Source organism: Miscanthus floridulus, chromosome 10 (assembly GCF_019320115.1).
Source record: "Miscanthus floridulus cultivar M001 chromosome 10, ASM1932011v1, whole genome shotgun sequence".
NCBI lineage: Eukaryota > Viridiplantae > Streptophyta > Magnoliopsida > Poales > Poaceae > Miscanthus > Miscanthus floridulus.
The window spans coordinates 134,643,273-134,655,528 of NC_089589.1; the positions used below are offsets into that span (position 1 = coordinate 134,643,273).

Sequence of the window (12,256 nt, forward strand, 5' to 3'; positions counted from 1 at the left end):
CGTCCCTTCATCCGGCAGTTCTTGGCTGGCGCTCTTTGTCTGCCCTGTGGCTGTCCAGTGCAAATCAACACCTGATCCTGCATCACATCGGGCTTGGGTAGACAGATGCCTGCCAGCCTCCTTTGGTCCATGCTTTCCTGCTGTGCTGCTGATTTCCGTCTTGGATGCACTGTGTTCGTCCTTTGAAAAAAACAGTGTAGCCGAGGGCGGTTTGTTCTACCTGGCTGCAAATTTTAACACGTAGTCGTTCCAGAGCCTAGCTATGTCCGGGTTCCTCTTTGCTACCTTGCTTGTTGTAGTACCGAGTTCGTCGGGTCTTGTAAGATGTGTAATCTTGTACTTCTTGATTTCATTTGTAATAAAAAAGATTCTTGCCTTCTTAGTTGCCATGCTTTCTCCTGCTGTGTTGCTTATGGAATTTCCGAGTTCTTTTTATCAAGAACCGGGTTCTTTTGTTCCTTCAGAAGTTACCCTCCCTTTCTTCTTTGAGGATGGGTTGTTCTTGCAGTTATCTGATGGCTCCGCAGTAGTGCTAGATGGATAAGTCTGAAATCTGCCCATTGGATTGTACCGTTGTGTGGATTTGTGCCCTCTGTCGTTTTAGCTGCGTCGGTAAATGGACCGTTGCGTTCTCACACGGTGTTTTAACGGGCCTGGTGGGCCATTTCTAACGCTTTAAAATTTATTTATAGACCCTTCATCCTCTTTTTCTTTACTGCATTTCTTTTGCCTTCAAACTCTAGCTCTTAATCATCCGCCGTCGCCATTACCGCCGCCGTCCTTAGCGCCGCCATCTAGGTTTTCTTTTTCCTCTGATTTCTTTTTGCCTTCGTTAGTACATGGGCAAGAAGAAAACCGCCAGTAAGTCCCAGTCTTCTTTCGTGGACGAGGAGTCTTCACTCTCCTTGATCGAGAATCAGGAGTTTGTTGCCATGAGGGCCGCCCAGAAGTTTTGGCCGGCTCCGACAACCACCAAAGCGCAGCTTCGTGAGCTTGTCAGCGACGGCTTGATCCAGGGCTAGGCTTTTGCTGAATGGAGAGTTCTAGGCGAGCATCGAGTTCCTGTTCTAGTTCCTGGTGAGATCGTTCTTTTTGTCTCATTCATTCGCGCTGGACTTTGTCTTCCCGCCTCCGCTTTTCTTCACCAATTTCTTGATTATTTTGGGATTTGCCTAAACCACCTTGCTCCTAATGCAGTTCTTCACCTTTCTATCTTTGTTCATCTTTGCGAAGCTTTCCTTGGAATTCCCCCTTCTCTTTCTCTGTTTCGTTACTTCTTTCGCCTGAAACCCCAACCCCGCCACGAAGAAACCAGCATTCTTGGCGGTTGCAGGATTCAGTTTCGCCAGGGTCTTAAGAGCAAGTTCTTTGACTATGACCTGGTTGATTCTGTAAAAGATTGGCGTGCCGACTGGTTTTATGCTGCCAATTTGATCCCTTCCCTTGTCGTCCACTCTGGATCTGGTCCTGTGGTGAATGACCGGTGGGACAAGAAACTTGAGTCATCTGCTGAGATTCAAGTGATCCAGCCATTCCTTGATAGGATTAGTATGCTAAAACAGCAGGGTTTAATCGGTTTCGGTATTGTTTCGAGTTTTCTTCGTCGCCGAGTTCAGCCTTTGAAAGAGCGGGAGCACCTTGGCTTTGAGTATTCTAGGGCCGAGGATCCTTCACGCATGGTCCCAGCTCTTGAGCTAACCAATGAGGAGGTACTCGAGCGTCTCCATAAGATGCTGAAAGGAGTGAGCGTTGTTCCTCCTGCTGTCTCTGAGTTCTCTGCCAACAACCCGCCCCCAGCTGTGAGTTGTTTATTTCTTTATTTGGGTACTTTATGTACTCTTGCTGCATCCATTTTTGCTTAGCTTTTCCTTGTCTTGCTATTTTATCCTTTTTCGTAGGAGCTTGGGCGGAACTTTGTTGACCCGATCCCTCTTGATGTTCTCCCCGCCATGGCGGAGACTGGGGATAAACTTGCTGGAACTTCCGTAACTAGTAAGTTCCCAACCTCCACAGCGCTTCCTGGAGTTTCTTCTGGATTTGTTGATGTATATGAAGAATATGTTCCTCGTCTAGTCCCTCGCGGTCCTCGTAGTGTCCTGAAGAGGGGGCGAACGGATGGGTCTTCATCCGTCTTGCCTGTCTCCAAGAAGTGTCGCAAACCAAGTAGTCTCTTAGGTACTCCAGTTGTTGCTAGCATGCTCTTAGGTGAGCATATTTAATACTCTTTGTTCCTTTGTTTTCCTGTTTCTCTCTTGAACCGAGTACTTTTTATTCTTTTTTCAGCAGGTGCTCTGGTTTCCTTGGTTGAGGGAGAGGAGGATGACAAAGTACCCCTCATCATGCGGCGGTGAGTTGTTTTCATATTCCTGTTGCATTGAATTTCTCTTCTTTGTCTTGACTTTTAGTCTTGAACTTTTTGAAGTAACCGGACGTCGGGTACGAGTTCTTCTGAGGCTCCCGCGCTGACTTCTTCTGAAGCTCCGGTGTCGAGTTCTTTGGTAGCCTCGGTACCAAGCTCTACCGCTCCTCCAGTGCAGAGTTCTTCCATGGCTCCAGCCCCGGCTTCTTCCATGGCTCCGGTATCTACTATCCTGCTCCCATCATCGGGTGGCGGGGATGTTTTCGCCGTCGTGGTCCCCCCTGCGAGGCCTTCTTTTGGCTTCGCGAAGAAGAAAGTGGCTGGGTGAGTAGATTCTGGTTTCATCCTTTTGCTTCTGTCTTCCTTCTTCTAGTTCTCATCGGTGATTTCTTTTATCAATTTTCAGTCTTTCGTCTTCTCTCGTTTCTTCATCGACTTCTTCTCAGCCTTCCGCCGTGCCATTGAGTTCCGAGCCTCAGGACTCGCAACATACTGTTGGTGAAGTTGCTACGGGGGCTTCGAAGCTACCTGGCGAAGTTGCGGACTTGGCTGCCCCGAAGGTGACTGTGGCCGTCGCATTGGGTCCTTCTGAGGGATTGGCTTTGGCTTCCCGGGAGGTTGCTTTGGTCGTTCCTTCTTCGCCCCAGCCGGCCTCTCCTTCCCCTTCTCTCGCTTCCGGCGGTCCCTCTTTTACCGATGACGTGGCGCAACAGTTCGATGCCACCCATCGGCTATCGGAGCTGACCGCAGCCTAGGGGAGCTTGGCGTCCTCTGCGACTTCTTTCGGGGAGAAGCTTCACGTAAGTTTTTCTGAGATTCTTTCTTAGGCCATTTGTTTTGCCTTCGTCCTTACGCCTTATTTTTCTCTATCTTTAATTGTTTAGACTTTCTCTCGTGACCATACCGGCTTCTTCTTTTCGTCTGAAACTGAGAAGAAGTTGTCCTCCGAGGTAAGTTCTCTGAAGACTGACCTTGACCTCCTCTGGGCCGAGTTGGAGACTGAGCGTAAGTCGCACCAAAAAGAGGAAAAGGCTCTCCATGCCCGGGTGGTAGAGGTAGAGAAATAGAGAGACACTGTTGCCCAGGAGTTGGAGAAACAGAAAGATGCTGCTATCCGGGAGGCTTCAAAGAACTCGGAGGCCATGAAGAGCTTGGAAGCCGTGAAGAAAGAATGTAAAGGTATTCTGGGTTCTCTCTGTTTCTTTCAGTATTCAAACCTTTCCCTCCTGCTGACTTGTTGTTTGGTGTCTTGTCTAGCTCTCCGAGTTGAAGGAAAAAAGCTCTCGGAGGGCATTGATGAAATGAAGACTCTTGTTCGTACAAGTCATAACAAGGCTGAGGAGGTAATTACTCATGCTGAAGAAGAACTTGCACTTGCTAAGTTGATCAGGCGTGGAGCTGATAAAGATCTTGTGCAGGCCCAAAAAACTATTGAAGACTTGTCTGGGAAGCTGGCGACGGCTACTGAAAATTGGAACGTTTTGTGGAAATCCTTTCGTTCAGTAGCTCATGTTCTCCGGACTCCAGCGGATGACGGGCAATCTTGGGCTCAGTTCATTCCTCGGATTCCGACTCGTTTCCAAGAGTTCGCGAAGAAGTGCGCTCAAGTATGTACCAAGAATGTGCTGGCCCAGGTCCGGGTCCTTGCTCCAGAGGCGCCTCTGTCCAAGATAGCAGAGGAAGCTGATAGCCAAGAATACCTTGATGCCGTTGAGAGGATGGAGCCTGAGGTCGAAGGTTTAGCCAGTAGGGTTGTAGACAGTCTTAATATTGATATTTCCCTTCCTGATGACAATGCCTGATCCAATTGACCAGCCTCTTGTAATATTACACTCCTCTTCAAATGAAGATTCTTTATTTTCGTTGATGTATTCTTTGCCCGGGTGTGGTCGGAGTTACTTGACTTGCTGAATACTTTGTCCCATTTTCGTCTCTGCCCTGTAAACAACTCTGTGCGTATCCTGATGAAATCCCTCGATTTGTCGAGTACTTTTCTTTTCTTCCTCTTTTGTGATCTGTCGAGTGCTTTGTCCGCGCTATGACTTGTTAGATGTAGATCTTTGTGTTGACAACCTTTCGTCTGCGCTATGTAAAACGACTCGGCATAGAATGTTGCCTTGACAAACTTCGGCATCCGAGTGCTTTCTTGAGTGGCGCTTGTGCTTTTCTGAGGAAAAAGTATTCCTATCTGGATGTAGCCCCCGAGCCTCTTGCTTTTCGGAACGAAGAGCTGGAGGGTCTTTTTAAGCTTAATTTCGGTTGACTAGTTTTAGGTGTTAGCTTTTAGCTACCCTCATCGGCGGGCTCAAGCGTCTTTTCAGCTATTTTGCTCTCGGCCGGGATGCTCAGGCATGTTTTCAGCCACTTTGCTTTTTGTTTTGGGTGTTAGCTTTTAGCTACCCTCATCGGCGGGCTCAAGCGTCTTTTTAGCTATTTTGCTCTCGGCCGGGATGCTCAGGCATGTTTTCAGCCATTTTGCTTTTTGTTTCGGGTGTTAGCTTTTAGCTACCCTCATCGGCGGGCTCAAGCGTCTTTTCAGCTATTTTGCTCTCGGCCGGGATGCTCAGGCATGTTTTCAGCCATTTTGCTTTTTGTTTCGGGTGTTAGCTTTTAGCTACCCTCATCGGCGGGCTCAAGCGTCTTTTCAGCTATTTTGCTCTCGACCGGGATGCTCAGGTATGTTTTCAGCCATTTTGCTTTTTGTTTCGTGAAAACAACTCGTTGAAAGTCATGACAAGACATGCTGTGGATGAATATCATCTTTATTGATCATGAATATAAACTAATACATATGCTGTCGAGGAATATTGTCCTTTGTCGATTGTGAACGTTGGTCCCTTGTGGCTTGCATATCTATTTTTTCTTGAGTTGTTTTTACGCGTAGAATCTTCTTAGCTGGCTGATGTGCCATGTATTATTGACTTCTCTTCCATCTTCGGTTATTAACTTGTATGTGCCTGGTCCGGTGACTTTTGTGACAATGAACGGACCTTCCCATGGACTGAGTAGCTTATGTCGTCCGTCAGTTTTTTGTATCCTTCTTAGCACTAAGTCTCCGACTTGTAATGATCGAGGATGGATACTCTTGTTGTAGTGTCGTCTTAAACCTTGTAGGTATCTGGCTGATTGGAGGGTAGTGTTTACTCTGACTTCTTCTGAGCTGTCGAGTTCTAATCTTCTTGTGTGTTCTGCTTCTCCTTCATCGTATTGTTCTATCTTTGGTGATGTCCAAATCAAATCAGCAGGCAGTACGGCTTCTGACCCATAAACTAGGAAGAAGGGTGAGTAGCCTGTTGCTCTGCTTATTTGAGTTTGTAGCCCCCATACTACTTTAGGTAATTCTTCAATCCATTTGGACCCATAGTCCACTAGTTCTTCGTATAACCTTGGTTTTAATCCGGCTAGTATGAGTCCATTAGCCCTTTCTACTTGTCCGTTGGCTTCTGGATGTGCAACAGACGCGTAGTCTATACTGAAACCACAGTCTTGTGCCCAGCTTTTGAATTCTGTAGCTGTGAAGGGGGAGCCTAGATCTATGATGATTCGATTGGGCATGCCGAAGCGGTGCATAATGTCTTGGATGAACTCGACTGCTTTGGCTGCGCTGTATTTTGTGAGTGGTTTGTATTCAATCCACTTGGTGAACTTGTCGATTGCTACAAAGATGTACTCGAAGCCGCCTTTTGCTTTCTTTAGAGGTCCTACTTGATCCAGCCCCCAGCAGGAAAAAGGCCAAGCGGGTGGGATGCAGATAAGATTGTGAGCTGGCACATGGGCTTGTCTTGCAAACATTTGGCAACCTTTGCATTTTCTGACAAGTTCTTCTGCGTCTTTCAAAGCGGTTGGCCAGTAGAATCCGGTGCGAAATGCTTTGCCAACCAGTGTTCTTGAAGCGGCATGATTTCCACAGCAACCTGAGTGTATTTCGTCTAGGATCTCTTTGCCTTCTTCAAATGAGACACATTTTAGGAGTACTCCTGATGATGCTGCTCTTCTGTAAAGTCTATCTCCTACTAGAATGTAGTTTTTGCTTCTGTGAACAACTTGGGTGGCTTCTGCTTTATCTGCTGGCAATTTATTTTCTTTGATATAGTCGATGAAAACTTGGCTCCATGAAGTGTTGATTACCAAGATCTGAACGCCTTTAGCCTAAATTTCATGGGTTGTTTCACCGGGTTGTTTGATAGAGGGAACTGATAGCTCTTCTATGAATACGCCGGGTGGAACCTTCGCTCTATCTGATCCGAGCTTGGCGAGGACATCTGCTGCAATGTTGGAATCGCGCAGGACGTGTAGAATTTCTAATCCTTGGAAATGTTTTTCAAGTTTCCGTATTTCAGCACAGTAAGCACCCATATTTTCTTTGGTGCAATCCCAATCTTTGTTGACTTGGTTGATGACTACTGCTGAATCGCCGTATACGAGTAATCTCTTTATTTCGAGGGTAATTGCCACTCGTAGCCCGTGGATGAGGGCTTCATATTCTGCTTCGTTATTTGTAGCTTGCCATAATATCTGAAGGACGTACTTGAGTTGTTTTCCTTCTGGAGAAATGAGGAGAACGCCTGCACCAGCTCCGCCTAGTTTGAGTGACCCATCAAAATACATCTTCCAGTGGTCAAAGATGGTATTTGATATAGGTTGTTGGATCTCTGTCCACTCGGCAACAAAATCAGCAAGGGCTTGAGATTTGATTGCCTTGCGTGGGGTAAAATCGATATTGAGAGCACCAAGCTCGACTGCCCACTTAGATATGCGCCCTATGGCATCTTTATTGTGTAGGATGTCTCCGAGTGGAAAATCTATCACCACGGTAATCTTTTGGCTTTCGAAATAGTGGCGAAGCTTGCGTGAGGTGATAAGTAGAGCGTAGAGTAGTTTTTGTACATGCGGGTACCGGATTTTGGATTCTAACAGTACTTCACTGATGTAGTATACGGGACATTGCACTTTATACACGCGCCCTTGTTCTTCTCTTTCTATGACTATCGCCGTGCTGATCACGGTAGAAGTCGTCGTAATATATAGCATCATATCTTCTCTTTCTTTGGAGGTGTCAGGACAGGCGACGAGGTGAGGTATTCTTTAAGTTTTTTGAAAGCTTCGTCGGCCTCTTTTGTCCACTCGAACTTGTCTGTCTTCTTTAGTAGTTTAAAGAAAGGTAACCCCTTTTTGCCGAGTCTTGATATGAAACGGTTGAGGGCCGCCATGCATCCTGTTAGTTTCTGCACATCTTTGATACTTCTAGGTGGGCCCATTTCTGTTATAGCTCAAATTTGCTTGGTGCTGGCTTCAATCCCGCGCTGACTGACCAAAAATCTGAGTAGTTGTCCTGTGGGAACTCCGAATATACATTTATTTGGGTTCAACTTCCATCTCCATCTCTTCAAGTTTTCGAAGGTTTGCTTTAAATCTTCAATCAGAGTGTCTGGGTTCTTTGTTTTCACTACTACATCATCCACGTATGCCTCCATATTTTCACCGATTTGATCCCCAAGGCAAGTTTGGATAGCTCTTTGGTATGTGGCGCCAGCGTTCTTTAGTCCAAACGACATGGTCTTGTAACAGTCAGCACCAAACGGAGTAATGAAAGACGTCTTGCTCTGGTCTTGTTCTTTTAATGTGATCTGGTGATACCCTGAATAGCAATCGAGAAAGGATAATAGTGCAGACCCTGCTGTTGAGTCAACTATCTGGTCAATGTGTGGTAACCCAAACGGATCTTTTGGGCAATGTTTGTTGAGATCTGTGTAGTCGACGCACATGTGCCACTCATCCATGTTCTTCTTCTACACAAGGACCGGGTTTGCTAGCCAGTCTGGATGAAGGATTTCTCTGATGAATCCGGCTGCCATCAGTTTTGTGATTTCCTTTTTAATCGCTGCCTTTTTGTCGGGTGAGAATCGTCGTAGCCGTTGTTTTATAGGCTTAGAGCCTTCATTGACATCGATTCCGTGCTCAGCCAACTCCCTTGGGACACCTGGCATGTCGGCCGGTTTCCAAGCGAATATATCTTTGTTGTCCCGAAGAAAGTTGGTGAGCACGAATTCCTATTTTGTCGAGAGGTTGGTGCTGATGATTGCTGTTTTTGAGGCATCACCAGTGCCCAGGTCGATTTGTTTGACGTCGGCTTCTTTTGGTGGTACTAGGATGCCGGGCTTTTTAGCCGGTATTTCTAATTCTTCTTGGCTCATCTCTGCAGCAATTGTGGCTATTTCTTTTCTTCCATTGTCGGCTTGTGCTTTGGCTGCGATTTGGATTGCCTGAACGTTGCAGTCAAAAGCACGCTTCAAATCACTTCGAAGAGAAAGGACACCGTTGGGTCCTGGCATCTTAAGCAGTAAGTACGGATAATGTGGAATTGCCATGAATTTTGCCAGTGCTGGGCGTCCGAGGATTGCATGATATGACGAATCGAAGTCTGCGACCTCAAATTTGATAAACTCTGTTCGGTAGTTCGAAGGAGTTCCAAAAGTAACGGGTAAAGTAATTTGTCCAAGTGGCATGGCTGCCTTGCCTAGTACTATGCCGTAAAACGGTGTACTTGTTGGTGTAATCATCCCGGCGAGTTGTAGTCCCATCTTCCTTAGTGTTTCTAAAAAAATGATGTTGAGTCCGGCTCCCCCGTCAATTAGTACTTTGGTGACAGTCATACCAGCAATAGTTGGATCTAGAACCAGTGGATAATGGCATGCATTTCCCACGCTAGTCCATTGGTCTTCTCTGGTAAATTGGATAGGATACTGTGACCAATTGAGATATCTTGGTGTAGCCGGTTCTGCTGTCATGATAGTCCATAGTGCTAGTTTTTCTTGATGTTTGCTTCTGCAATCTGGAGCCCCTGAGAAGATCACTGCTACCGTTCCCTTGGGTTTTTGGAATCCTTTGTCCTCGTGGTTGTCTTCATCTTTTTTCTGATTGTCCCCTTTAGTGTTCTCCTTACTATCTTTTCTTGTGTATCGATCATTGAAAGTGTAGCAATTTCCGATGGTGTGCCTCCCATTAGGGTGCAATGGGCAACATATGTTTTCAATGTCATCATATCTTCTGGGTTTGGAAAACTTCTTTGATTTGTCGGCCATTGCCACGGTATTGTCTGGTCTACGTTTTCTTTCTTGATGTCTGCTATTTCGATGATTTTGCTTGTCCGGGTTGTCCTGGTTGCTTCTATCCGGGAACCTCTCTCGTGTTTTTTCTTCTGCAGTAATCATCTTTTCTACTGTTCGTCTGAATTCTTCATTGTTTCTTGGATTTTCTTTGCAGAAGTCTTGAAATTGCCACCTAGCCATGATTCCGTGAGAGAAAGCTTCAATTACTTCTCGTTCGGTGATGTCATGCACTTGAGCCCGTAGTTCGCCGAATCGTCGATAGTAATTTCTGAGACTTTCGCCTCCCTTTTGCTTGAGTCCTTTTAGTTCTGCATGAGTGATTGGGTGTGTAATGATTCCTGCGAAATTTTCACAAAAAGCTCTTTGCAAGTCCTCCCAATTTCTGATAGATCCTGGATTTAATTTGTCGAACCATTGGAGGGGCATGGCTTCTAGTGCCATGGGAAAGAACAGGGTCTTGATATCGTCGTCTCCTCCGGCTAGTTCAATTGATTGTGAATATATTCTGAGCCATTGCCTTGGTTCAGTTTTGCCATCATACTTGGAGTGGTTAGACGGTTTGAACTTGTGAGGTAATCGTACCAATGCAAGCCTGTTCGCGAAACAGGGGAATCTGTCGTGTGTTCCGGCTTCTTTGAATTCAGGTTCGGCACCTCCTTCTGGCCAACTGTTGTTTTGATGGGAATAATTCTGTGAGGCTGTCTGGGTAGGCACCCTACTCCGGTCTTCCTTGGTTGTTCAAATTGGTGGCCTTGATTATGTTCCTTCCTACTTTCTTCGTTATGGCTTCCACCTGGCCCAAGTCTTTCGAAAGTGGACTTCCTTTGATTTTGATCTTCTTGCCTGTGGGTTGTTGATCTGGCGGGTAGTCTTGATTGGGCTCTCTCTTCATGTGTTCTCGGGATCGTCGACCGGAGCAAGTCCTGGAGCTGTTCATACTTCTCACCGGGATGTGAAGTTGCTCTAAGTTCTTCTAATGTTTCTCGAATCTTATCGTAAGGCGTATTTGCCGTGCGTCTTCCTTCGACTTCTTGTTGTGATTTTCTTTTGTCGTATTCAGCCAACTCTGACTCGTATCTAATCTAGGCTTCCCTGCGCTGCCTAGCACGGTGTTGGCGCCCTTGCTTCAACTTGTTTTTTCTTTCTCTAGCTTGTTTCTGACTCTCGGTTTCTCCATCGTAGCCCTAGGCAAAGGGTGATATGTTGGATTCTGATTCATCTGATGACCTGACATCAGGTGCTTCTGGGGGATTTAACGGTGACCGAGGACGTCGAACCATGAGTACTTCCCGTGCGTGAGCCGTTCTGTTATTGGCGTTGGTTTTCATACTGTCGGAGTTGCTGATGACTTTAGTAGATGCCTCGATATCGTAGATCGAGTCTCCTTCTTGGTAGGGTAGAATAGCCATCGTCGTCGTGTTGTCTAGTCGGGTACTGTTATCCTCAGGAACAGAGTCCGGCTAGTGAACGATGCAGTCTTGAGATGTTACAGTTAGGACGAGACATTCCTGAGCTCCCTTCAGTGGCATTCTTAGTACTAGATCGAGGACTTCTCTGAGCCGTGCCTGATAAGATGTTGCCATGTTTAGGAGTCCGAGTGGAGGAAGATCCGACTTCTTGAAGGGATTCTGCGCGTACTCCGAGTTGTATTCTTGATAGGTCAGGGCCACATTCTTAAGTCCCATCGGAAAAGAACTCGGTTTCCCGAAAGGACTTGGATAAGACTCCAACTCGAATGTGGAGCTCGAATTCGAGTCAGATGCGCAAAGCTGCGGAACCTGAGTTGAATCAGACACTATGAGCTGCGCGAATCCTCCAGAGATTTGATCTGTCGTGGTCGTCGGAATAGAGATATCTTGGTGTAGCCGGTTCTGCTGTCATGATAGTCCATAGTGCTAGTTTTTCTTGATGTTTGCTTCTGCAATCTGGAGCCCCTGAGAAGATCACTGCTACCGTTCCCTTGGGTTTTTGGAATCCTTTGTCCTCGTGGTTGTCTTCATCTTTTTTCTGATTGTCCCCTTTAGTGTTCTCCTTACTATCTTTTCTTGTGTATCGATCATTGAAAGTGTAGCAATTTCCGATGGTGTGCCTCCCATTAGGGTGCAATGGGCAACATATGTTTTCAATGTCATCATATCTTCTGGGTTTGGAAAACTTCTTTGATTTGTCGGCCATTGCCACGGTATTGTCTGGTCTACGTTTTCTTTCTTGATGTCTGCTATTTCGATGATTTTGCTTGTCCGGGTTGTCCTGGTTGCTTCTATCCGGGAACCTCTCTCGTGTTTTTTCTTCTGCAGTAATCATCTTTTCTACTGTTCGTCTGAATTCTTCATTGTTTCTTGGATTTTCTTTGCAGAAGTCTTGAAATTGCCACCTAGCCATGATTCCGTGAGAGAAAGCTTCAATTACTTCTCGTTCGGTGATGTCATGCACTTGAGCCCGTAGTTCGCCGAATCGTCGATAGTAATTTCTGAGACTTTCGCCTCCCTTTTGCTTGAGTCCTTTTAGTTCTGCATGAGTGATTGGGTGTGTAATGATTCCTGCGAAATTTTCACAAAAAGCTCTTTGCAAGTCCTCCCAATTTCTGATAGATCCTGGATTTAATTTGTCGAACCATTGGAGGGGCATGGCTTCTAGTGCCATGGGAAAGAACAGGGTCTTGATATCGTCGTCTCCTCCGGCTAGTTCAATTGATTGTGAATATATTCTGAGCCATTGCCTTGGTTCAGTTTTGCCATCATACTTGGAGTGGTTAGACGGTTTGAACTTGTGAGGTAATCGTACCAAT

The 12,256-nt window shown here is 46.1% G+C and overlaps 1 protein-coding gene across 1 annotated transcript; it reads left to right on the plus strand.

The window, feature by feature from the left end:
• Positions 1-3,431: 3,431 nt before the first annotated feature.
• LOC136486295 (uncharacterized) lies at positions 3,432-4,222 on the plus strand. Its single transcript, XM_066483165.1, has 2 exons — positions 3,432-3,538; positions 3,617-4,222. Exons 1-2 carry the CDS (start codon positions 3,502-3,504, stop codon positions 4,159-4,161), a joined length of 582 nt encoding a protein of 193 aa, XP_066339262.1. The 5' UTR covers positions 3,432-3,501; the 3' UTR covers positions 4,162-4,222.
• The last annotated feature ends 8,034 nt before the right edge of the window (positions 4,223-12,256 follow it).

What these genes read in the sequence shown, in the direction of transcription:
- LOC136486295 (XM_066483165.1), top strand. Translation starts at nt 3,502, where the DNA reads ATGAAGAGCTTGGAAGCCGTGAAGAAAGAATGTAAAG. An exon ending in CGTGAAGAAAGAATGTAAAG is followed by an intron (nt 3,539 to 3,616) that starts GTATTCTGGGTT and finishes TGTCTTGTCTAG; the next exon opens with CTCTCCGAGTTGAAGGAAAA.